This window comes from Cinclus cinclus, chromosome 8 (assembly GCF_963662255.1).
Source record: "Cinclus cinclus chromosome 8, bCinCin1.1, whole genome shotgun sequence".
NCBI classification, from domain to species: Eukaryota; Metazoa; Chordata; class Aves; order Passeriformes; family Cinclidae; genus Cinclus; species Cinclus cinclus.
Genome location: NC_085053.1, coordinates 14,491,933 through 14,518,420, shown reverse-complemented (window position 1 = coordinate 14,518,420; position 26,488 = coordinate 14,491,933). Strand labels below are relative to the sequence as shown.

At 37.4% G+C, this 26,488-nt stretch overlaps 1 protein-coding gene across 1 annotated transcript; it reads left to right on the top strand.

The window, feature by feature from the left end:
• Positions 1–1,385: 1,385 nt before the first annotated feature.
• BRDT (bromodomain testis associated) lies at positions 1,386–22,317 on the top strand. Its single transcript, XM_062497227.1, has 19 exons — positions 1,386–1,577; positions 3,396–3,533; positions 4,279–4,408; positions 5,238–5,410; positions 6,481–6,852; positions 7,863–7,991; positions 8,162–8,350; positions 9,623–9,810; positions 9,885–10,174; positions 10,261–10,374; positions 11,918–12,043; positions 12,910–12,977; positions 14,208–14,370; positions 15,097–15,209; positions 16,505–16,646; positions 18,352–18,425; positions 19,697–19,914; positions 21,306–21,465; positions 22,249–22,317. Exons 1-19 carry the CDS (start codon positions 1,386–1,388, stop codon positions 22,315–22,317), a joined length of 3,048 nt encoding a protein of 1,015 aa, XP_062353211.1.
• The last annotated feature ends 4,171 nt before the right edge of the window (positions 22,318–26,488 follow it).

Below are 26,488 nucleotides of genomic sequence, written 5' to 3'. Positions count from 1 at the left end.
AAACTTCAAACTGGGTCTTAAGGATACACTCAAGGCTTTTCTTTTAAGACTACTTGACCTTTGGGACCTGACTCAGCAGCTCAAGGATACATGGAGTTGAGAAGGGGTGCTTTGAAAAATATCAAAAACTTAACTGGTTGGAATCTGATCACACTTTTGCTTCAGTATGCAAAAATAAGTTTTATTTTAAGATAGGGAAGAGTCTTCTGTGACTGGGGAGATGGAGGGGGAGGTAGTAAAGGAGGGGTTGACCAAAACACAGACTTACATCTGTCTTTAGAAGGTGTAGTCTTAGGTCTCCTGTTGGCATGGAAGTTAGTTTTCACAGCGTAAGATTAAGGTTTTAAAAGCCGAGTACCCAGGCCTAGGACCCTGTTACGTACAAAAAACTTCAGTCTCTTGGTTTCCTTGGCACTCTTGATGCCAGGTTTGAGCTTTTATTCTAGACTCAACTGTGCTAATTTACAAAATGTTCAAGAGATTAGATGTTATACTGTGTTCTTGTTTAAGTATTAAATGTTATTTATCTGCTTGTTGCTGTAAGATTTTTTGCTAAGTTCACACTGTACTCTTTTGCTCCTGTCTTCCATTTCTGGCCTTGGAGTTTCAGATGGAGAAGATGAACAGCTTGTACTTGATATCATCTAGTGTGGGGTTTTTTTTGGCTGAAAAGTGCAGGAAAAAATGATAGTGTATCCTAGGAGTTGAAAATGGTATATGAGGGGCTCGGCTGGGTTGTGAGATATTTAAAACTACCTCAGAACTTTTTTTCTAATGCTGGCCTTCTGATAGGAGAGGCAGATCCTGTATGTGTCTGGACCTTTCCCTTCTATGATAGAGAACTTTGGTGAAAAGATTAGCATTTAGCTAATGATATGTGGTGGTGCAAATGGTATTCACTCTTATTAGCTAAGGTGTAGGCTTCAGGAGTGCAGAAGATCTTTGGATACTGAAATAAACAAATGAAAATATAAGATGTGTGATCAGCAATCTCTGCTGGGTTGCTACAGTTGTTGTAATTGTGGGCCATGTGTACTGTTCTAGCAGTGTGCTGATTACAGTAGCTATCTACCTTATTATGACCTTTCTCACACCTCATGAAATACTTCATTCTGTTATGAAAAGCAGACTATCAATTTCAGGAGAAAGCTAGTATGCATCCCTAGACTCTAGGGGGGCAGTATGTCCAGATATGTACTTTAAAACCAATGCCTTGCTTAAAACATGAAGGTATGCTGTAGTTTACAGTATTGATATTGTTCAAACAGGAATGAATATATAAACAGTATTAAATGTAGAGATCTTCACTGAATGCTTCTGTTTTGCTCCCTTCAGGTTAAATGTGTAATGACCTTTGAACAAGTGGATATACAAACTCGCTAAAGATGTCAGTTCAAAGCCAGCACCATTCCATTATTATTAACCCTCCTCCACCAGAATACATAAATAACAAAAGTAGTGGATGTCAAACAAACCAGCTTCAGTACTTACAGAGGGTGGTCATGAGAGCCATGTGGAGACACAACTTTTCCTGGCCATTTCACCAACCTGTAGATGCAGCAGCACTAAATCTGCCCGTAAGAACTGTTTTGGAACTGGAGTATTAATATGTAAATTGTGTGAATTAATGTTAAACAGGTTTTTTTCTAATGCAACAGATTATGGAAGACTGTTTTTGCTATTGAACTGCTGTCCTTAATCCAAGTCTACAAGAGAAGTGTTTTCTTTCTAGAGAAACGCTGCATTTTTGCTCATTTTTCTGATCTGAAACTAGTAAATCAGTATTTCTAAGGGATAATAATAATGCTCAAACAGGCCTCTTAGACTTTCTGTATATTGGTATTTAGACTTATCTTGTGGTTTAGAAATGTTTATTAACACTGCATATGATAAGTATTTTCTTTTGCTTTGAGTGGTTTTTTTTTTTTAATATTAGGCAGCCTTAATGTCAGATATTTTTGATGGAAAATCAGATCTGATTGGCCCTGAAGTAAACAGGCAAATCTGGAACCATTTTGCTGTAGATAAGTCAATGATAGCATTTGTCAACTTCAAATCATTTTACTCCAAAGTTTCTAGAGGAAATTAATGCCCCTACAAAAATAGGGGGGAAGCTATGGATCTCATCATACCATAGTGGAAGAATATCCTATTTCTCACAAATTTTCAAGGTTAATTCTACTAACTCGCTGGTTCTGTTTAGAACATTCTTCTGTTTAGATGAAAGCCTTTATCTGTGGCTGTTTCTTGTAATAAACTCATTTAGTCAGTTTGTACAAAAGCACAGTCCAAGTGACTACCTCTGTGTCTTTTCTTAGCCTTTCTCCTTCTCTGAAGTAGCTGTTACTTATGGGTAATACTAAGGGGCATTCCATCAGAGTTGTGGCAACCTTTGCAGCTGGCTTCAGGCCAGTTCTGCCTCTCTGGATTTCTAAGGCAGTCTCTTGACTTCTCAGAGTATGTATTAGTTTTTGCTTTGTTCTTGCTGTTGCACAGTAATAGGTAAATGTGTGACTTCATGGCAAGGACAATAAAACTATTTGCCCCCTTTGCATTTTTCCTCCAAATGTTAGAAGATGCATAATAGACAATACTTAATTATTAATTGCATTTTTTTGTTTTGATAAGCTAAATAGCCTGCACTGTGATGTATTTAGCTGTTGTATTTCCCCAAAACAGATTGTTAGGATAGCTTTAGAACACTCTAGAAGCAGTAGGTACTTGGTACAACTACAATATGTTACAATGTATATGTGAACTTAGTGGGGATATTTCCATTCCAATTTCTTAAATGCATCCTCAGGGAAACAGCCTTATGGTCTCATTCACAAGGTTTTAGCTGTGCTACTAAAATAATCATGACAGTTCCCATTCCAGCTGCCTTTCAGTCATATTGCCACTTTTTCACTAGGCCAGCCCTAAAGGAGAGCCACTATAGCCAGGGATAAAATATTTGGACTCTGTGAAATTGTGAAAAGTTGGAAGCTTTTTTTTTTTTAGTGACTGAGACTGTGTTGAAGTTTGGCTTTTTTCCTCTGTTCTGTAAACTGGAGTGCTGCTTTGTATAAAGGACTTTGACATAACAAATGAGAAGTGCATATAGTTTTAATAAGTGCTGCTACCAGTAGAGCTCTGGAGCCTATTGAAATAAATATTCTTTGGGGCTTTGAATGATATTTGTTACATGGAAGAACAAGGGCAAAATATAAGGTGAAGATTTCCTGAATGCCTACATTTTTGGTAGCTATGACTATAGGGGAAGGTTTTCATTTAAATAAAATACTGCTTCTAATATAATGCAATTCTCGCAATTTAGCTTTCATAACTAAATGTGTAAGGATCTTCATGTCTTAATGTTAAGATATGTTTGGTGACTTATTCTTTCAATATGACAGGATTATTACACTATCATTAAAAAACCTATGGATTTAGGCACCATAAAAAAGCGTCTGGAACACAATTACTACACAAAAGCTGCAGAATGTATTGAAGACTTTAAAACTATGTTTTGGAACTGCTACATGTACAACAAGGTATGTGGAACACAGTTCTTGCCAGTAAGTGGTTCTGTTGAATGATACAAACAAGACTAAAACAAGCACGTGCCTATTAGAACATGTAGCAAGTTGATCAACATTTTCATTATATTTTTGAAGCTATTTTTCTCTGAAATGTAAAGAGTTTTTTTGGCTAGGATTGATTAAGGACACATAAGTGAAGTCTTGCTTGCTGTTCCAACAACTGAGTGTATAGTTTTTTCTGCACAAGGACTCCACATCCATAATCTCTGGTATTTAGCTGCAGAGCTCATGAACAGTAAGCATTATGTCACTGCTGTACAAATTCAAAGCTAGCAACCCTCAGCCATGCTCTATTCCTTCAACAAGTTGAACCTAAGGAAGTGTGAGCATCTCTCTGTGCTTGGATATTTGTTGGCTGTGTCTTAGTATCTTTGAGCTTCAATAGCTTCTTCAGAACACAGGGCTAAATAAGGGAGCTGCAGATCTGCCCCCCCTTTGTTCTTTGCTGTAAAAGTATGCACAGGTAAAGGAGGATTTTTCAATGGGACAGTGAGAGAAAGCATTTCAATGGTGAAGTAATTTTCTTTAAAGGGAGTTGGAGGGACAGGGATGGTAATAATATCTAGATCTCTCTTGTACTGGTGGCTTTTTTCAATCTGCAGGACTGGGGCAGGGCTCTCTAGCCTGGTTGTTTTATGAGAGAGCTCCCATTACTGCAGCCTCTGCTTTACTGAATGGTACTGACCATATTTTGCAGCCAGGTGATGACATTGTGTTTATGGCTGAAGAACTAGAAAAAGTGTTCATGCAGAAAATAGCCAATATGCCACCAGAAGAAAGACTAGTGAGTCTCAATAAAGGAAAGAGAAAAGGAAAGAGGACAAAAGGTAAGGCCTGTATTATATACTGAATGTGTAGTATATGAAGCAAATAAAACTGGAAACAGGAAATCCTTTTTGTCACAACTCAACCCAGGAACAGTTTGGGTGTTCACTACTGTTTCCAGAACAGTCAGACAAATAACAATACTGCTATAAGGCTTTAGAAGATTTTTTTTTTTTAATTTAAAGGTTTGTTTGTTTGTTTTTAAGAAAAGGAACCAACTTCCAATTCAGAGACTGTCATGCTGCTCAGCATTGTGTTATATAAATAGGTGAGAACATCTGTGGGAACTAAACAGAGTGACAGCTGAAAAAGACATGAATAATCTAATCAGCGAAATCAAACACAGAAAAGCATTGGTCTAAACTGTTCTCAGATCACAGTAGTGGAGATCTGTAATATTGCTAAGCAACATATGCAGGTATTAACTATGCTTAGGAAACATGAACCTGTATGATGCAGTCTGCACCCTTTGCTGCTTGGTCTTTATGTGTTTGTAGAAAACAACTTGATACTTTTCTTGGCAAGAACATTTTTACAATATTCAGAGTATAGTGTGATGCCTCTTTTATCTTTGGTCTGAAGTTAATGGACACTTTCTTGAAGCCAAATAATGTGTAACTTGGCATGATATTCTAGCTGAAGCGCTGGTGGTGGGAGTACAGGAGGATACCAGTGTTGCTGTAAGTAACAAACACTCTTGTTTGTGTTTATTTATGGCATTCCTGTATAGAGGAGAGGTTATGTTGACAACTGGTCAATTTGACCATGAAAGAAATTAACTGCAACATTGTAAGACTTAAATTCTAAAATGTCCTATATTGAAATAACCAGAAACATGGCAGTCCAGCCCTGGGACTTCAAATGAGCAAAGCACAAATGAGAAACAAACTGAAAGCAGCGAGCAGCCGCCAGTGATGACTCAAGAGCAACAGCAGGTTACACTGGCTCCTTTGTCTGCAGCTCAGCTGACTGCTTTAATGCCAGCTGCAGTCTCTATAACAAAAGTAAGTTTCCTCAAATAACTTTCAGAAAGAAAGATATTGAAATTGTTCCTTCAGGCACTGATGGCAAAACCTTAGGAGCCATGCTTATTTCTGTATGTTTTTGAAATTTTGTTATAACAGAAGATAGTGAGAGATCTCAAAGTCTTCTACATCTCTGCTAAATAACTGGGCCAGTACTAATTCCAGAAACTAAACAGAAATTGGGATGATTTCTTGGCACATCTTTTCTTATGAATGTGGTTTTAAAATGTTCTCAAAGAAAAAAAAATAAGTTTAAGATGATCATTCTTGAAGTGTATTACTATATACTCTTCTGCAGGCTTCACCTTGAGGATAATGGTTTAGTACTAAATTAAAGCTCTAAGTTCTGTTTAATAATTTCTCATGGTTTTTATGTAAATCAATTGCTTGAGTCTTCAAAAATTAGCATGTTTGCTTAAACACTGTGTAACTAGCCTGGAAGGTGTTTGGAGCTCACAAATGCAAATTCTTGTTACTTCAATCTGAGTTGTGGACATCTGAAAAACACTCCTGTATTCACTTAGTTTTGGTTTTGCTCTGCCCATGAGGAATAGGCACTTTTGCCAGGCTCTCCTATAGTGTATATTTGCACTTCACTCATGTAGAGTCTGAACACTGATCACAAAGCACACGTTATATGGCTTCCAAACCAAATACTACACAAGTTAAAGGAAGGAAAACAGATAAGCTGTGTACATAAGGCTCTCAACCAGGCCTAAAATGAATTGCAGTAGTTTTCCCTTCTTCCTGTGGCTGCCAACTTGCAGGTAATTCCACAACCTGCTCGCTTCCTGGAATCCTCACACATGGCTAAAATCTAACCACAACCAGATCTGGTCAGAACATCTGTAGTACATGGTGTGCTGGTCTTGTAATACCCTCTAAGTTTTTAGTCTAAGCTTGTAGAATTGCTGCATTCTGCTCTGACTTCAATAGCTGCACAAGTCCTGACACTTTTTTGGACTACACATACACACACACCAAAGAATAATCTAAAACTGACTATTCTCTTACTGTTCTGAGCACTTGTATATTTTTTCTTTTCTTAGGCAAAAAAAGGTGTGAAAAGAAAGGCTGACACTACAACTCCTACTGCTTCAATTGTCACAGCAAGTGGTGAATCTTCTGCAATGTTCAATGATAGAAAAGCTGTTAAAGCATGTAGAGGTGAAAATGAATGTATGGTAACAAATAAACTTCTGAAGAAATCCTTTTCAGATTCTCAACAGCCACCTGGAATTATTAAAACGATTCAGTTGTCAGAACAACTAAAACATTGTAATGCAATACTTCAAGAAATGTTTTCAGAGAAACATGCAGCATATGCATGGCCTTTCATAAAACCTGTAAATGTGGCATCTTTCTCCACTGGTGTGAGCCAAGCCATTGCCAAATGTCCTACAGACCTAGGAACCATCAAAGTAAGTAACTTTCCCCAAGTTTCTGGGGAAATTTGACTATTTTTGTAATTACAAGGTTTTAAATGCCTTGGCTGAAAAGGTGTCATGAAAGCTGCTTCTCCTATGAAATGCATAATGGGCCTAGAAACCAAGTACATTTGTTTCTCAAACTTAGCCAAGGTCACTGAAGAAAGTCTTCTGAGTCTCGTTGAGACACATGGTGGCTAATCTACCTAACTGCTGAGAAAGCTAATGTAAGTAGTGAGGGAATTATGATCTCCATGAAGCCCTTCCAAGCACGCTGCATGTTAAATATCTCTGTCTGTACACACACACTGCTGTTGTTAATGCCCTGTAAAGCAAAATGCCATTCTGTCGACTTCTGCTTTTCCCTCAATCTCAATATTCTTGATGGAGTGCCCTAGGACTTCTGCACTGGATATTTACATGACACATTTCACCTTTTTAGTGGAAAACAACCATTCTAGATGGAGATATGTGGTCAGTGCTCTGTGAACACTGAGTGTATTTGTATGGGTTAAAGTATTTAGCCCACTTTAAGCTTTACATGTTTTTGGGCGTGTTCAATTTTAATAGCTGACTGAATTATCTTGAAAGCTAACTTGCCCAGTGCAAAGGTTATTTCCCAATTTCTAGTCAATTGGTTTGACTACAGCTATTATGAAATAAGCTTTGTCTAAATACCATGCATATAATCAAAAACAGATGTGGTGCTCAGAACCAAATAAAACTACCCAAAAATTGTTATCTTGACCAAGTGCTAAAACTAGTACTACAAACTCCTTCCTGCAATTACAATTAAATCTGTTTAAAAGAGGAAAACAATCTCTTCTATTGTTAGAGGCAAGATTGAAATGAGATGCAGGTATTTCCATAATGTTTTTGATAATATTAAATGTCTTGATACAAGCTGAACCTGAATATTTATGTTAAAATTTTTGGTCCTCCTTTTTCTACATTTTCATGGTGATGCTGTCTACTAAGTATGCCATAATTTTCTTTTGCTCTAGAAGAAAATGGATAATTTTGAATATAATGATATACAAGAATTTGCTACAGATGTTAGATTAATGTTCATGAGCTGCTGCAAACATAATTCTTCAAACCATGAAATAGTTGCTATGGCAAGAAAACTTCAGGTGAGTTATCTTTTAAGTCAGACTTGGAAAATAATAGTTTTTTTCATGCCCTGATGTAGAATCCACTAATATTACTGAACTCCTGTGTTGCTGTGTAGTTCTATGAGTAGTAGCTGTGTAATGCTTTTAGAAATCTGAAAAATATCCCGTTTCCAAACCTAACTCTTCAGGATGTTTTTGAAATGCACTTTGCTAAAATTCCTGATGAACCTGTTGCAAGTGATCATCTGCCACAGCCTGTGAGAGAAAGAACAGAAGCTTATTCCAGTGAAAGTAGTAATGATAATCCTTCAGAAGAAAAATCATCTGAAGACTCTGAAGAGGAGAGAAAAGTGCACCTCAAAAAGCTTCAGGAACAAGTAAGCATTAGTACTTAATACGTGAGACTCAAAATTTCTCTGATAATGGCACATGCAATAGTCTATTCCAAGGCTTAGCAACAAAAAAACAGTTTTTAGAAGATTTTAGTAACTTGTATTTTTAATACAGAACTTTATTCCTGTTTGGAAGCACTGGCAAATGTTAATTGAATAGCAAGTCACAAATAAAAAGTGAGCAATTGTTCTACTACTCTTGCCTACTAATTCTTCAGAGGACTTCTCATACTTCTTAAAAAACAAAACTGTGGTTTTTTGGTATGAGAGCCTCCAGGCACTCCACATGTAGTTTAGTGGCACATTCTTCCAACAGGGTCCTTTCTTTTACATGGTCAGAAAGCATTGTTCTTACTTTCAGAGTCTTTTGAGCCACACAAAAGCAATTAACTTCTTCAGAAACCTCAGTATGAGAGAGAAAAGAAGGTATTTCCTGCTAACCAGTAAAGCAAAGCCACGCTTCATATTAGGAGTGGGATGGATGTTGCTTCTGCTTGAACATAACTTTTTAACCTGTTGCTGCTCTATCTATAAACTCTGGGCAAAATTAGCATTTGTTCTGTTAGTCAAATGCGGGACAGTTTTCAGTCCTTGTCTGACTAGCATCATCAATTTATGAATGTAGGCAGGATGACAAATGCAAGTGTACAAGCCAACCTTCACAGTAGTGAGGTATTTCAATGTCTGGTTTCTAATCTCATCATCTGACCATCTTCAAATTCCTGAGGTTTAAACAAAATTGTGTTAAGCTCTTCTCCAAAATTCTCAGTATGCCCAAATTAGCCACTTTATATTGCAAAATAAGATGCATGAGCCCAGTCCCACTTGTGATGAATTCAGCCATGCTGTAGATATATATAACCTAATGAAGCATTTATGTGCATCCCAAATTCCTGAAATTAGAGAGGCTGCTGGAAATCCCTACAGTGGATTTTTTTTTTCCTTCTTCTCCCCCTCTGTGGGGGGTTTTTGTGTGTTCCTGACAGAATTCTAAAAGGCATGTGCTGTTAGAAATGTCTGCATAAAATAAACAGTCCTACATCTTCTAGATGCATGATCTATGACTAAGAAACAATATAGTAAAATGTTTGGAAAATAAGTCTTGTTTGCAAAGCAGACATCCTATTAATATCCCCTCAGCTGCCACAAATTTCCTGTGATAGTTAGGACCAATTTATTGTTCCTCCTACACTGCCCAAGATTATCAGCATTTTGGCTTTGTTGGTTTTTTTTGTTTCTTTGTTTTCGTTTTGGTAGCTTAAAGTTCTTCACCAGCAGTTGTGGGTTTTGACCAAAGCATGCTTATCTAGACCAGAAAAGAAAAAAGGGAAGCCTAAAAGTGAGAAAAAAAAGAACAAGGAAAAAGCTGAAATAAGAGGCTTGATTCAAAAGAAGAAAAATCTGAAACACATGAAGAAATCTGAGAAAAAACTGTCTTTAAACATGTAAGTGTGGGGACTTTGTGTGGGTGTCAAATTATTTTAAACTGCCATCACTGCACTATACTTTTTTCCTGCAGTCAATCAAAGAAAAATATGAAGCAGGTCTTGTTGGCACATAAGTCAGAAGATGAAGATGGTGCCAAACCTATGAATTATGATGAAAAACGACAGTTGAGTTTGGACATAAATAAACTCCCTGGAGATAAGCTTGGGAAAGTAGTCCATATCATACAGTCAAGAGAACCTGCACTGAGGAACTCTAACCCTGATGAGATAGAAATAGACTTTGAAACTTTAAATGCTTCAACACTCAGAGAACTGGAGAAATATGTAGCAACCTGTTTGAGGAAGAAACAAAGAAAGGAGGGTATGTAGCATAAATTATACCTTTTATAAAGCCCATTAGATATGCTTTCTGGTTTGCTTTCATGTTAACTTCTGTTTCACACGCAGCTAAAAAACCAACCAAGTCAAAAGAAGAACTTAATTCTGAGAGGAAACAAGAGCTAGAGAAGAGACTACTGGATGTCAAGGGTCAACTAAACCCAAAGAAGGAGAGCTTCAAGAGTAACGTGGCTCTTACTTTTACTCATTTGCAATGGAAATAGCTTAAAGTGGACTTCTGCCCTTGGGCTTTAGTCCTGTTAAGTATCTGTTAGGGACTTACTCCTCAGAATAGTTGGGGTCTTAAGCTTCCCACTGCTAGTCTGAAGATTCATTCTATGCTGAGTGAGCTGGAGTCACAGCAGCAAATTTGGTCAGGTACCTGTCCTGTCTAAAGCAGCTTCCTTATTCTTTCCCCTAATACTTTATTACAGGGAAAGATGGTGTAACAGTTTTAGAAATTAAGGGACACTGAACAGTTCCCTTATGCTAATGTGTGAAAACATGGTGGGGAGTGTGGAGGGTCACACAGTCTATTTGTTTGCAATTCATCTTCACATTCTGTGAGATGCAAGAATAACCAAGTCTAGTAATGCTTGTTAGGTGGCAGTGCCACTAGAGCTGTCATGCTAACAAAACTTGTGTATCAGTGACAGGTGTGCTGTGTTATCTTAGGCATAAGGAAGTGTCCTAGGAGAATAATTCAGTTTTTCAGGCAATAATGCATTTCAAGATCAAAGCCACAAATTCAGTGCATACTTGAGCTGTACACTTACTGATGGTTCTCATCAGGGGCTGAAAATGGATCAACGCAGCTGATGCTGCTATTATAAGTCAAGCTGTTTCTCATTAAAATAGTGAGTGCTATTATTGCCCTCCACTGAATATCTATTTAGCTCCTATGTAAAATCAGCTGAAATGATAGAAGTGGCTCTGAAAGACACAGGGACATTTGTATCCAGCATTAGCTTAGTCAAATCTTCCTGTCTGGTATACATAATGGCTTAAAAATATCCTACAAAGAACTCTTAAAGAAGCAGCTGAAATCAATTATTAACTATATGTTGTGAAGAGAGGGAAGAAGCTGGCTAGGAAATTTTTACAACTGGTATTGTCTTGTTTACAAGAACTAAATCTGGACTTGCATCAGGGAAACGGGTCTTCATGTAACTTCACGTTTTCTAAGCTTCCACAGAGCAGAAACTTTGAAAACAGTTTGACAGCAAAATCATTATAAGCTGAGTAAAATCAACTCTGCAGATGCAAAATAGTCAGATGGTGGGGAGGTGGCAAAAGATGGCAGTTGGGAAGTGCACATGCCTAGGGAAAGAAGAGCTGGCTGTAGATAAAGAACTCTGCAGGCAAGTCTGGCAGCAGCAACATGCACAGAAACAGGCTCTTAACTGCAGGAAAGTTTATGGGGGAAAATTGCTTGAGTTGTCTTAAGTCTGTAGAGTTTTAATCTACTTCAGAATTGTAAATCATGTGATTACAGCTTCTCCTTGGCTATTTCGTTCATTCGACTAGCTTGCTGCTGGTAAATCCCACTCTTCTCTCTAGAGGGAGGCCTTTTCTTCAAGTCTACTGCTAAATGAACAGTAGACAAGGAAGTGAAACAAAAACAACTCTTACATGGGAGAATAGGCCTAACAAGGTTGATTGTAGTCTCATATACGAAGAATGCTCCATTGCAGGTTGTTCTGAATTCTTTCTTTTTCTTCTGCAGTTGAAAACAATGCTGAGTCAAGTACTGGGCCAAGCAGACTGAGTGACAGCAGCAGCAGCTCCTCAGATTCTGGCAGCAGCACTAGCAGTGATTCTAGCTCCTCAGATAGCAGTGACTCTGAATCAGGTTAGAAAGCTTATTTTTGTGTTGGTGTAGGCAAAATATCTTCTCTCTTAGCATCTACTCCTCCACATGCTTGCCAAGATTTTTAGTTATCTTTGGTTTCATTTGCTCCATTTTGAAGGCTCAATTTCAATGCTATAAAATGAAATTAATGCCTTAATACTGAGATTCCAGGTAACACAAAATGGCCAAACCCCACTACATCCATCTAACTTACCACTGAAAATCTATAGGGACCAAAAGAAGCTGGCAAAAGGTCTTTGTATCTAACCTGGACACTTGACTATTGGGCCGTAGCTTACTCTTGTAGCTTCAATCCCTTTATGAAAGTGTGATTCACTTTACTTTCATCTTGTGGTCCACAGCATGAAGGGTGACCTGAGCAACAGAAGTGCCTACAGTACTAATTGTAGAGCCAAAAATCCACCCTGGTGCTTAAACTGTTTCAAACTTGTTTAAAGGATATTACAGCATCAGAACACTGAATAATGTATCTCTGTACAGAGAACTCTTTAGTTTTCCAGGACAGAATAGATCTGCCAGACTGGAGGTCTACAGTGTAGATCTCCATCTGAGGTGTAAGGTGAGGTGAATGCTCAACCCTCTGCAGTGTGGGGGGAGGAGCAAACACAGTGAATCAAGGGCAATGAAGACCCTGATCCTGCAGGAATCTTTGTGGTCTCTTTTTATGTCTGGGAGAAGTTCTCTAAACACACCAAGCTCAATTCAAAGTATTGAAGATAATAATGTTCCTTTCATTGTGAGGTTTGACTCTAGGTACAACTGCAACTCTCACCTATGTGTGAATAATGAAACATACGTAAATGACTGATTTTATTTTTTTTCCATCCCCCTCACTGTATTTATAGTTACAGAAACCTATTCAAAACAGACCGGACCCAGGCAGAACTGTCCAGCTTCTATGGAGGTGTCTAAGGTAAACCTGGCTGGAATGGATGTAATAATTTTGCCCTAAACAAATAACGTAGATGTTATTACACAAATAACTTTTGTTAAAGTTATTTTTAACATACAATGATAGTACAAATTATGTAACTTGACCAGGAGATAATGAATATGGCTTGATATGCTTTTCTTGCTATTTGTTCTGTGGGACTAATTGATATCTGGATATGAAGATGTCCCATGAGCTATTTGTTAAAAGAACCTTAAGCATCTGTATAGGAACAGATATACTGGGAGAACATCTGAGGCTTTTACCTTTTATAATCATTGTGGTGATCATGTGTTTGATGAAGAAGGGCAGAATATTCCACATACCCCACCCACCCCCAAAAAAGACAATTACTCCCCAAATTGATCTCTGAGCATAGAATTGATGTGACAGTATAATGTTTTTTAATCTATTAATAACTACTCTTCTACACCTGAGAATAAATAAATTGCATAATATACCACTTATTTTCAGGATACTTTAATGTTGCTTATTGTTATGGTATTATTAGAACCAGCAGCAGTTTTATCTAGAAATAATTCTTAATGCCTCTTGGATTGAATTGCTCTTTTCCTATATTATACAGTGGGTGTTACTTCTTGTCAAGGTTAGCTGCCTTCAACTATTTCCCTTGAAGCTACCAGAGACAGAGAACTTGAATTTCAAAGCAAAATCACAGCCAAACCTTCGTTTTTCTTGCAGTAGACTGACTTTCCCTTAAAGTACAGGAAACTAGGCTGCAAATTTATTATTCAGCTGTTCCTTCTGCATTTTCATAAGCAAGGATTCAGGGAAGGAATTATGCAACAACCTTTTTTTGCTTATGAGCTGCAGCCTCTGCAGTGACAGAATGACAGCAATAAACTTGAGAAAACAGGATCCAGGAAATGAGCTTCAGCTTGGTTGGTTGTAACAGCCCTTTGCCGACCTTCTGAGTAGCAACAAACATCATACTTGAAATCCTCACATAACATCTTGTTCTCAGGGGTTTCTGTACCTGCCAGACCAGGGCAGTGAGTGCACTTTTACCCCGTGGCTTTTTGTCACTAAAATGCTTAGAAAATGATGGATCAGTATCACAATGCAGGGGGTACTGAATCTGATGAAGTGGGAATGGGTAGTGGTGGGAAAAGAGGATTAAATAGCTATTAAAAAGATTTGGCTGGATTAACTACTGCAGTCTTTTTATAGAGAACACCACTTTGTTTACAGAAGACATCCTGCAATGCTGTTCTGCAAGCACAACCCTCCTCTCTTACTAGCAACTTGCAAAATCATGGGTCATCTGAACTTCAGCACCAGTCTCCCAATGCACCGCAAAGGCTCCAGTGTAGTTCACTTAATCCATCAGAACAAAATACTCAGACTTTCTCAGGTAATACCTTTATGGCTGTATCTGACTGCTGAGGAAAGAAGGGTTGTCAGAATGCTTGCACTGCCCAACAAGCTTATCTTGGGATTTGGAGGTTAGCAAGTGGATAACTGGAAAAGTTTTTGCAGGGTATGGATTACCAAGAAACATGATGTAAATTAATATATGGCATCACTGAGAATTGGCTAGGGGTTTCAGATTGGTGTGGCAGAGTAGGATTGAGAACAGGAGGTGTTCATGCTTCCTTCCAATGAGATGGAAAATGATATCTTAATGAACTTGGAGTTACAGGAAGTGTTGAACACCTCAAGGCAGGATTAGATGCTTAAACCCATGCCCACTACCTAAGTTCATTTCTGAAATGCCTGTTAGCTGAATGTAAGGTTTGGTTCCACAGGTCCTCTGAGCTGATTGCTGTTGTCTAGACTCATCAGATACATGAAGTTGCTTAGGAACTTGATCCAAGGAGCTATTCTTTTCCCTCCCTCATTTCAAAAAGTCTAATAACGTCAGACACTTCTGAGGTTTTAGTACAAAACAGCAGGAACTGGTAGCTGATTAACTGATAAATCAATTAAAAGCTAATTAAAAATAACTCATTAATCATGTGGCTGGAATACATATCTCCATACTGAGTTATTCCACAGATCTAAACAGTGGCCTAATTTTGAGATGTAGGACTGCATTTTGCATGATAGGGGAAAAAATCATATCCTACTTCTTTCTCAGGTGAAATCTTAGCTCTACCTGCTCTTCATGATGCTCCAGACCAGCAAACTCCTCAGAGCATTCCAAAGACAAATCAGTCTTCTGTCACCCACTCCAGAAATGTTCTTCCAGAGGTGAATACATGCTTCTCTCCAATGAATTAATTTCAAGCATCATCTGTAAAGCATGTTCTTACCTTTTAAGTAAGATGTAATATAATACTCCAGGCTTGAATTTGATGTGATGAAAGCCATTGAAGGTTTGCAACTAAAGTTTTCTAAAACCCCAATAATAAAGTGATTCTTATCCTTTGACAGGGTATTACTTCATTGCCTATTGGCAATGAAACATAAAAGGAAAGTTTGGCTGATCATGTTTATAGTGTACTATGAAGTCTATTTTATTTCTTTTCAGGACTATAGCTTGAACTCAAGTAACCCTTGCATACTTACAGATTAAAAGTCCACCCTGTAAACCAACAGCTTTACAAAAGAGGCAGATTGTAATATGTGTTTTGGTTTTGTAGAAATATCAATTTCACAAACTCAGCAGTACTGAGGGTATAGAGGCTATACTGGAAAAGTGTGTTGCATTTCATGCCTTTTCCTAAAGCTACAGAAACCAGGGCTTTCAGGGCTTTCAGGGTCTAGATGAGGTTGCAAAATATTTAATCACTGTTGAGTTCTGTCTTAATGTGTTCTTGGAGAGTATCCTGGTTAGAAGGACCTCTGTGGAGCAAAGGAAGTTATTGATGTTACTGCAGCACAATCACTTCTATGCTACGATGATTGATGATCTTTCTGAACATGGTTGAAAATTTAGTTGCTTTAATCAGACTGTAATAGCTTTCTTTTTGGCAATGGATAGAAACTGCCTCTTGAATCTATGAGCACAAGAATGTGCGCAAGTAAGGATGAAAAGCAGCTCACCCCTTCCTATTGGTGTCTGCTGTCCAAGGTAGCAAGTAATGCAAATTATGACTCAGGTTTGTGCAGCACTGTCCTTAGTTCAAGGGATTGCTACACAGACTAATCTTGCACAGAGAAAAAAATACCACTGCACTGAAGATCAAGTTACCCTTTACCCTGATCCACAAGTTAGAGTGCAGCAGCTGCCTTTATGACAACTTTATTCTGCTCTACAGTGTTAAGGTTAAAGATCTTGTATCACTTTCTCATGCTCTGCCCACTCCATCACTTGGGATTGCTGAGCTGTGCATATTCTAAATCTAAGTCTTGATATATGAACTTGCTTTGGTTACCATAATATGAAATCTATTTCTTCCCTGGTGTTTACAGAAGTTAGAGCTGCAAGAATTTACTGCTCTAAGCTTCTAAATCTTTAATCCTGATGCTGTGTAATGACAATCCTCATATGCTAAACACAAGTAACATGAAGATCTTATTTTGAAGTCTAGCTTTTCTTCTAGGTGTCCAACACCATTTTCCAAGTTGACAGTGCTGACTGGAGTAAACAAGCTGAGCAAACAAGACATCTAGACAAATTAAATAAACTTCAAAACATGCCCAGCATGAGAACTGCTGATTTAATATCCATAAGTCAAGAACAGAGTATGTAATTTCCTAATAAAAGCTGTAACCATTATCAGGGGTGCAAAGTTAAAAATGTGTATGAAACTTGTTTAAAGAAATATCATGCTGAACATTTGTATATTAATCAGTTTGCAGGATAATGGTGGGTGTGCAGTTTTCCCTTGCTCTTTCTTTATTTGCTGCTTATAAACATAAAAAAGGTGAAATTAAATGGATGTTTGGTTCTTGTTCTGTGTTAAAATAGATCAAGAAAATTACTACCTGATTTAGGAATTTAGCTTTCTGAATGTAGTCCTAGGAATAAGTAACTCAATCTTCCATGAAGTCTGAGAATTGATGCTTCAATCTGTTGAACTTCGATGGTCTTTGAAATGTCTTCTGCTGAAGCTTCATGGAGCTCTTTTCCCAGGGCACTTTGTATTTTGAGGTATCATCTTTGGGTCTTGGTGACAAGGATCTGGCAGCAAATCATGTCAAATACTTTCACTATGGAATAAACTTGCTATCATTACAAGAACACTGGCCCTCTGAAAGCTGCATTCTTGTACTTCATACATATTTCAAACTAATGAATTGACTGAACATCCATGCTCTGTGTGTCCAGTATTACCAGACACAATTGTTTTGGCTTCTCCTTTACTCTTTTCCTTCTAGAACCACCTCAATGGGGAGGGAAGAAGCTCCTGAAAACTTGAAATTAAAAGGCAGAGCCTGTTCACTGATGAACTGTTATTTTTACAAAGAATAATGCTAAGTAGTCAAAGTGTATTAAAGCAATTCTTAAAATGAAGATTTAATTCTCCATGGATTTCTGTTCATTTTAGGGTTTTAACACACCAAGCCATACATCTACTGCCCCCTTTTGCTTAGTCTTGCCGCAGCTGAAGCTGGTACTTGGCCTCAGCTGAGGATTTTTACTTAAAAGGTTCTGAGACTGAGGTCTTTCTGAAAATCCCTTTAATGAAAAACTGCTTGAGGGTTTGATACTTTGAATCTAGAATTCTGGATTCAAACATTCAAACACTAACCTTTTTCATAATTAAAAAAAAGGCAACATCTTACTTAAAGTTTTTTATTAACCATTTACTTAAATACTGAAATATCTCAAACATACAGTGAGAGATAAAATATGTTGTTTATCTCTGGTTTCAAAATAGTGTTTTTGAGGTCTTTCCCCTCAAATAGTAAAGTAGTAACAGCATGGAGTAGACCTGTAGGCTACTCGAAGTATGAGGACTAGGCCTTGATGGATGACCTATCTGCTTTTTAAAAAAGTAAATGAGTTGAGAGCTTTAGGTGAAATGAGTTTGCATGATCAGTCATATATTCTTAATGCTGGAATCAAAAGGAAAGAGGGCTCTGTGGGAAGGGGAGGAAGTGAGTAAGTGCCAAAGTGCTGTTTTGAGGCTTCCTGGCCAAACCTTTTGAGCTCACTGCTGGGACCTCTCCTGGAATTAACTTGGAGTTAATTTCTCATCTGTATATTTCTCATCTCTATTTGAGCTAACTAAGCCTTTTCCTGCCCAAAAGTGGAGAGAAGTGGTCCAGTTCAACTTGAGCTTAGGAAATGTTTGTGAGAATTGCTGTCATTCTGGACCAAATAATAAACTGCACTGTAAGCTTTTAAGTCAACTCCTTGAATGACTGAATTTTTATCATTTAAATTTAAGAATAGTCTATAAAATCAACATGATCGAAAAGTCTTTTTTTATTCTTCCATCAGGTCATTGTACACCCAGTGATAAATCTAATGATAAAAACATACTAGAGCCAATGTCTGAGTTTCTTCCAAGAAAGGTAAGTGGTGCCCAAGTTCTATTTGAGAAGAGGCTGAATTTATTTACTGGGTTGAAAAATTCCCTGACCTAGGATCTTCTCTAAAAATCTGTTCTTTTATGATTAGAATATTTAGTGTACAATAGACCTTTGTCCTTGTTATAATCTATACAGATTCCTCATTTTTAGTGCTAAAACCAAACAATCTGTGGACTCTCTTCATTGCAGTGGGTAAAGCATATAAGATACATGCATACATACACACATATATATCATATGCCCATGTTGCCATATTTAAATATGGCTTGTTTCATCTAGTTTTAATAGCTAAACAACGAACTAGTGTTCCTTGATCTACTTCTGATACTGGAGTTATTCATGTGGTTTTGCTCACTGATCTAGTAACAAAAATAAGAGTAAGTGTGGAATATAGTCTCAGTGCTACTGGAAAATCTGATCTGAAATAAGACAAAGCCCTTTTTATGACTAAAGGTATTTATGACAGTTGAGCAAAATCTTTTCTAGCATACACTAGGTTATCTTAACTGGATGGGAGGAGAGACATTTTCTAATTCTTTTAATCAGGTAATTGAAAACATTAAATCAAAATTACTAATAATAGATCAGTAAAAATACTAATAATAGGTCAAACCCCTGGACCTAAAAAGTTTTCTATATCATTTGCTGAACTAAAATGCTTGTAAGATTTTTCTTTAGGCACTTAGCTTTCAGAAAGCTATTAACTAACATGTTGAATTCAATTCCAAAAATATGTACTTCCTTCATAAAGCACATGCTTCTACTAGAAGCAGAATTTCTTAAGAATACTGGTTTTACTCTGGTTTATGCTGTGAAGAAAAATGCTACAGGGGAACAAATAAATTCACAAGCCTAATATAAAACTATTGTTACGTAAGGATGATGTATAGAAATTAGGTGGATGTTCTCTGTATTAAAACCTTGTGAATGGACCTTGTGTAAATTCAGCCTTCTGAATTCATGTTTTCTGAAATGAAAAAGTGGAGAGGTAGACGTAAATGGTCAGAATGGCTACAAACGCTAATGGTTGTTGGCATGTTGTCAAAGACTCTCCAAGTTTATGAGAAAGCACATCAAAATCTGCTTGGATCCCTGTATTTGCAATAATATTCTGTCAAAAGAAGGGTATTTTGGTGTAGATATTTCCAACAGGCCAAGTCAAACAACGTTGTGCCAATGTAGGAACTAAGCAGATAAAGTAGTTGCAGAATATTTTTTCCTCTTCTGTGTTTTACTCTTTCTAATAACTTCAGGACACAGAATTGAAGACTGTAGATTCCTGGGTAAGCCTATGTAAAACAATGAAGCTTCCAGCTCCAATAAAAGCATCTGCTGAGAGCTTCAATCAGTTCAGGGATGCAGTATTAAAGAGGAGTGGGCAAGTGCAGGAGTCAAAAAGGTCTCTTGGGCAAGCTGAGAGGGAGCTGCAAAATATTCCACAAGAAAACAAAAGGAATGTAGGCACTTCTGTGTAAGTATTATTCTGGGTTTTACCTGTATGGTGCTGGGGGGTTTAGTTATTCAGGAACAAGGGTTTTGGATTAGGTAATTTTTACATGTCAGGTAAAATTGAGGAGCTGTACCATGCTAAGCAAAACTGCACATCCAATATGCACAAAGCAGCTTTTTCTCCTCAACTCAGTATTATTTCAGCAGAGAAACTTCTCAGGAATTTCTTTGTTTGTTGTTGCTGTCAGTTTGCTTCTGGATTTTGGTGTTTTGGTTTGGTTTTTTTGTTTTGTTTTGCATTTTTTTTGTTTCGTTATTGTTTTGTTGTTTTTTGTTTGTTTGTGGGTTGGTTTTTTGAGGGGGGTTATTTGTTTTGGTTTTGTGGGTTTTTTTTAGGGGGGGTGTTTTGTTAATGGAGGGGGGTTTGGTTTTTGTTTGGGTACTAAGGTGAAGGGTTTTGGTCCCCTGGAGCACTCATGACTACAGTTCACATTTGTCCTATTTTTCTTTTTTTATACTTGTAGCCAGGAATGTCCTTAATGCTCTCCTGAGGGGATACAGGATAGTCTAGTCTTTGAGAGCATGGTGTTAACATAGCTGTACAGGGGTTCCAGTCTGCACCACTTCACACAGCAGAATTCTTTGCATTGTAGAAAAGCACCTTCAATAAGCCCCTGCTGTAGTATTCTTCCCTAGTTTGCAGGTCCCGTTTCAGGCAGTGCCCTGAGGTCTGTGGTCATGCTGAGTGGGATAAGTGACTGCCTACTAATTACTGCATTGTACTAATATCCTGGAGGGTTTTTGCCACCTTTTGCAAACTCTCTTTGCAATATTTCCCTCTCCAGTAGCCTGCATTTTTTTTTCCTGTGATTTTTCCTATGATTGTTTTTCACCCTGTGAAAGATGAATCTGAGCTGGTTCCGAAATTCTCCTGCACTTGCCCGTTGCTGCTTGTATTAGAATAAGCCAATTGTTTAGATTGTTTTATTTTAATAATCAGAGCATTTGAGAGACTTAAGAGTATACTCGTGGTTCAGAAGTTAATAAAATCTACCTCAACTAATTGAAGAGGAAGAAGGTAGAAGAAAAACATCACAGGCCAAGAAAGTAACAGAAAATAAATATTTTCAAAGCAAATGTATGTAAATTTTGTGTAGCATATCTATAGATCCCATATGCATACAGATTAGAAATGGGACACAGGAAACATGAACCTACTACATCCCAACAACTGTGTGCATATAACTCTTATGAAGGGAAATCACTATGAAACAATGTGAAAGAGAACCATACTTTAAGTGCTGGCACTGATTTAAATTATTTTCAGAATTCTATCAGGTTGTTATGAAAAAAAAGAAAACAAAACAAAAGACAACTTTTATCCTATACTGATTTCTTCTCCTGTCTTTAAAGGGGCCATGAAAGCACAGGACTGGATGCTGTGGCAGTGACAGACTGTGAGCTTGAAAAAGAAAAACAGAAGAGTACACTGCCCGAAGCTCAACAACATATTCTTGATCAAGACCGCAACTTGGCTAGAAAAATGGAACAAGAACGCAGGAGGAAGGAAGCAGTAAGTTTCTGACTCTTGCTACGAGAATTTTTTTCAACTTTTAGTAAAGTTGAAAATAAACAATTTTGGTATTGATATATTTTAAAAATAAGCAAATATTACAACAGGTCCTTATTCCAAAGGATCTGAATGATTGAAAACAACAGAAGTATACTACCTGAAGAGCTAGTCCAGAAAATGCAATTGGAAACTCAAAGTATGTCTTCAAGTACCTATCTGCTTGAATACTATGTATTCAATACATTCAATAATGTACCATAAGCTTAGAATACTTGTGTGGTAAAATAAAATTCTGACAGAGTCCCTGTCCTCTAAATAATTTCAAACCTTGAATGTTGCAAGCTGTCCATCCTCCTTAATGTATTCCATGTCAACAAAAGTGCTAGTCATTCTGTTCTGGTGTGAAATACCAGGCCTGAGCCTTTTTAAAACTGTTTTTATTGGTGACAGCAATTAATGTTTTTTAACTGCTACCTTTTTTAGATTAAACCTTTTTTTTTAAATTCATAGTGTTGTACAATGGAATGTAAGTGCCAGTGTGAGACTATGCTGGAGTCAGATAAGTTCATCTGAAGCTTTCAACCTTCAGCTCTTTTCTGAGGCTTTCAACAACATGCACTCAAACTTGTCATAACAGAAAGGACATACATTTTTTGATTTGATTTTTTGACATACATTTTTTTGAGAAGATGTTTATAGTTTTCTCTTAAATCATTATTTGACCTGCATAGTATTCATGATTGTCTGACTGCTCTGAAAAGACACTCATTTGCTTTCTTGCAGACATCTTGGATAATTGATGTGAATCTGCAAAGAGATATTATGGCATCTTTCGAAGAGTATCTTGAGTGAAAGCAGTAGTTTATACAGAATTTAACTTCAAACTACTACAAACAGCACAGTTTTGCACTAATTACTATCTTAAATGTTAGACCACTTTAAAGATCTTCTCTAAAATGCTTTGTATTAAAAGGTTGTTCATTAATACCTGAAGCATCACAGGATTTATTTCTTTTTGCTCCTTGTTGATAACATGTAATCTAGTCTGTTACACAGTGAAATAGAGTTGTTAATTTGATTACAGTTTTATCTGTTGTGTATATATGGTACTAAAAAAATCACTTTACTGTGACACACCTGCACAAAATCTGGGCTGTGACAAAAAGATCTCTCTAAAAGTGATACTGTCTAAGAGATGTGTAACATTACTTGTCATCATAAAAAAGCTGCCATGAACTCTGTCATTTCAGCAGTAAATCATATGCATGTCTTTTAAGGCCCAGACGTGTTTAATGTATTTTATGTTAACGTAACATTTAGCTAAGGGTGCAAACTTGTTTGCCATGTAGTTCTAGTTCTTCTCAGGAAGAAATTATGGGTCCATTTTGAAAGATTTTCTGATTGATGCATTATTAATGTCAAAAAGTTATCTGAGGTAGAAACTGGAATGTAAAAACCACACATTCTTGTTGATTGTATACAGCTATGGGAAATTAATACGGGACAAATAAAACATTGTTTTATGGAATAATACCAAAACACAATGTGTATTGCAGAAATGCTGAGTGGAAGGGGCCTCCTTCAGACAGTCTAGCTCAGTAGTCTCCAAATCATTTTGTCATGTACCTCATAATTTAAATATATTAAGCATGGACCTGGACCCCAAGACATGTACATTTTATTCATTTATAAATTATATACAATATTCCACAGTACTAGTATATTTTTATATTACATTATAATATTTTTAATTTGTTTTTATTTTTAACCCTGCTTATTTATTATTTTATTTTGTAATTTAAAAAACTGTATTCAATATTTTATTCCCACACTCCACTTTGGAGACTACTGATCTCATTGAGCCTCCCACTCAAAACTCTGTCCTGACAGAGAACTTCTATTTGTCAAGTTTGAAAAGTGAAGGTAACACTGCCAGGTGTGGTGAGGTTCTGCCACAGACAGCCCAACTAAGTAAGCTAAGTGAACAAAACTTTCTACAAATAACTGAATTTTCAGAGAAAGGCAATAAATTGCTTCTAAATTCAAAGCACACCCCAAAATGGTAGCCTGGTCTTTCAGGTAGCAGGTTGATAATGAGTTATTACTAGTTCTACTATATTTATTCAATAAAGTAGTCATGGATCTTCAAATTCTGCCATTGCTGGAATGGTATTATTTCATTCAATACCACAAAGAGTGTGCATGACAGGCACTCAGATTGGGCTATAGTACCCTTTGAAGTGTCTAGGGGTGTCCTGGCATGGAGGCATGCTCAAGTGTATGCTGCTTGGGAGATTTGAGGACGTGGCTAGGACAGGATTTGGGATGAAAGACGGGTTATAATGTAAAGTGCTGCTGTTAGGATGTCTTTCATATCCACATCAAAAGTGACCTGCCTTCATTTGTAGCTTGTATAAGAGCTATTCGTCCTGCACTAAAATACTGCAGTTCACATCCAGGATTCTCTACTTTGCTGTCACTTGGATAAACTTTCACTCTGGGTTAATGCAAGCTCAAGAGCTCTTGCTTTGGAAATAGGATGTGACAGAAGGAAGGGCAAGAATTCCTTCTGAGAATTTCATCCACTGGATACAGTAATATGGGCATTGCTTGTATGAGCTGGTGCTTTTGTCCCTTCAAAAACTAATCTCAGCTTCCATGGCTCTACACTGTCATGGAATGGCTTAAAGTCACGATGTCAGTGCTGCTAATGCTAATCTGATAAACTCTTTATTTGCAACCTCCAAGCCCCTTGAAGAGGATAATCAGTTTCTGTCTCCAGACAGAAGGCTGAAGCCAGATGCAAGGGTGATTGCCTCCAAATGTGAGTAACAAGCTTCTAAGGACTGTTTGCCCAAAGCCACGAACACACTCAAAGGCACAGAAATACCACTTGGGTAGATGCCCCCTGCAAACAACAAGCTGCTTAAATAAGCTGTTAGTTACTTAACAGTTAAAAGGTGTACAAAGTTCTGCTACACCATTCATTTACCTTTATCATTGGTGAAAACAGCTGCTTCAAGGGTCATTTGCCTACTTGTGTCTATGCTAGTAGATTGTATATACATATAAATGAAATGTAAGATAGTTGTTAGCTTTAAGAAGTTCCTCTGTCATTAATAAATGGGATATGGTAGATTTCCTACAATCAACTATGAGTTGGTCAGGCTGGAGGCAGAGGGAGAATCAGTGATGTGCAAAGTTGTCCTCTTTTGTCTCTCAGAGAACCAGGATTAGTTGAGCTGACAAAAGATAAACAGGCAGATGGCACCTTATGGAGGGCAAAGCGCACTGTCAAAGCACGTAAGACCATCTGCCCTGGGGTTGGTTTGGCTTGGCACCCATTAAAACAATAATTTAGAGCAAAAGATGAGAAAATCAAAATATAAAGACAGAAAAATAATTGTCAGGGCTCCCAATTTTTCTTATTCATATGACATGTAGAAGATTCTAAGCTTTCTTCTGCAAAATCCTGGAAAATATGTGGAAGGCATTTGCCTCATACAAAGAGGTTTACCACACATGTGGACAGCATGGTCCTAGAGTACAAAGTAAGTGTTCCTAAATAATAGAGGAATTCTACTGCTTCCTTGGAAAACAGGACAACTAAGGCAGCAAAAGTGGAGGTGCCCAGAAATTCTGCATTAAGGTGTGCAGCAATTTCATTGTGCAAACACTGCTCAGAACTGCTAGGTCACCAGCACTACTTTCTTCCCAGCTCTGATACCAGATCAATATCCACTACCTGAAGATGGCATAGCTAAACTCCATAGCCAAAAGATTTGTATAATTTAGAAGTCTGACATAACTATTGAGATAGTGATGTATAAAATAAAAACAGACTTGGTTCTATTCTTGTGATAAAATTTGCCCTGCTTCTTTCTTTGTATAAGATCTACTGCATAGCTTGGCCAAATACCTTTGTATGTTATAAGGCACATCATGCTTCCATCTTTATTCCTTCTTGTATTCTAGATGACTATGGGAATTTTGTGATTGCTGTGCCAAAATCCTTCATCAACCTTTCTTTGAAGGCAAATGAAAGCTTGTGGTCAGTTTCAGAATTTCAAATGTGTTTTCCAATTTTTCTTAGGGAGTGTTTTCCAGTAATTAATTCTGATTACTGGTTTATTAAGAAATTTGATGGGTACCATGATATAAACAACAGCATTGGTTGTTTTGCTCCTGACAAACTTCCTAATTTATATAACTGGGGCACTGGTTTACTGATGTGCACTTCAGGGAAAATTCTGCTGCTGCTTAGTCTGATATTGGGAAGTTGCAAAGGCTTCTTCCCTACAAGAAAGTTCATTGGCACAAAATCTGATGCATAAGAAATTAGCTGTATGTTAATCCTAGGGTTGACGGTGTGAGTAATCTGAGCACAAAGGGAAAGCTCAGCCTCGGTAAGCATGATTCATGTAATCCTACTGGAGTCTGCAGAGGTCGGTGTCTGAACTGAATCATCTGCATCTGTTCCTTCTCTTCTTGCCCAACAGAATGAGGGAGCCTTAAACAGCCCTTCACCTTTTTCCCCTGCAGACTGACAAAGCTCCTGACCTGAAGTTTGTAAGGCTCGTGTTCAGACAAGGAGCAGGCATCATGAACAGTGTTACTCAGCATTGGCAGCTGATGTAGGTTGCTGATATTTAATTTGTGTTATTGATAACAGGAAGCTTGGAAGCTTTTTAGAGCTGCTAAAAATTTTATCTTTAGTAATGGAAAATAAATTCATGTAAGGGTTGTAACTTGTTTAAACTTTCAAATTCATAAAAAATTCAGTAACAGGACATTCTTTATAACATTCCTTTCTGCTACTTTAGTTAATTTGACATGATTTTTCTAAAAAAGGGACAATTTTGACCTTGTTGAAACCAGCATTAATTCTGTTACTGCCTTCAATGGGCCTAGGATTCAACATTAGTGTCTGTATTTTTAAATCTGAATTTAGAACAAGTAGGAGAAAGCATTTGGTATGTTACAGACAAAAGTCATCTACAAGCTGTGCTCCATGAATAGTGAA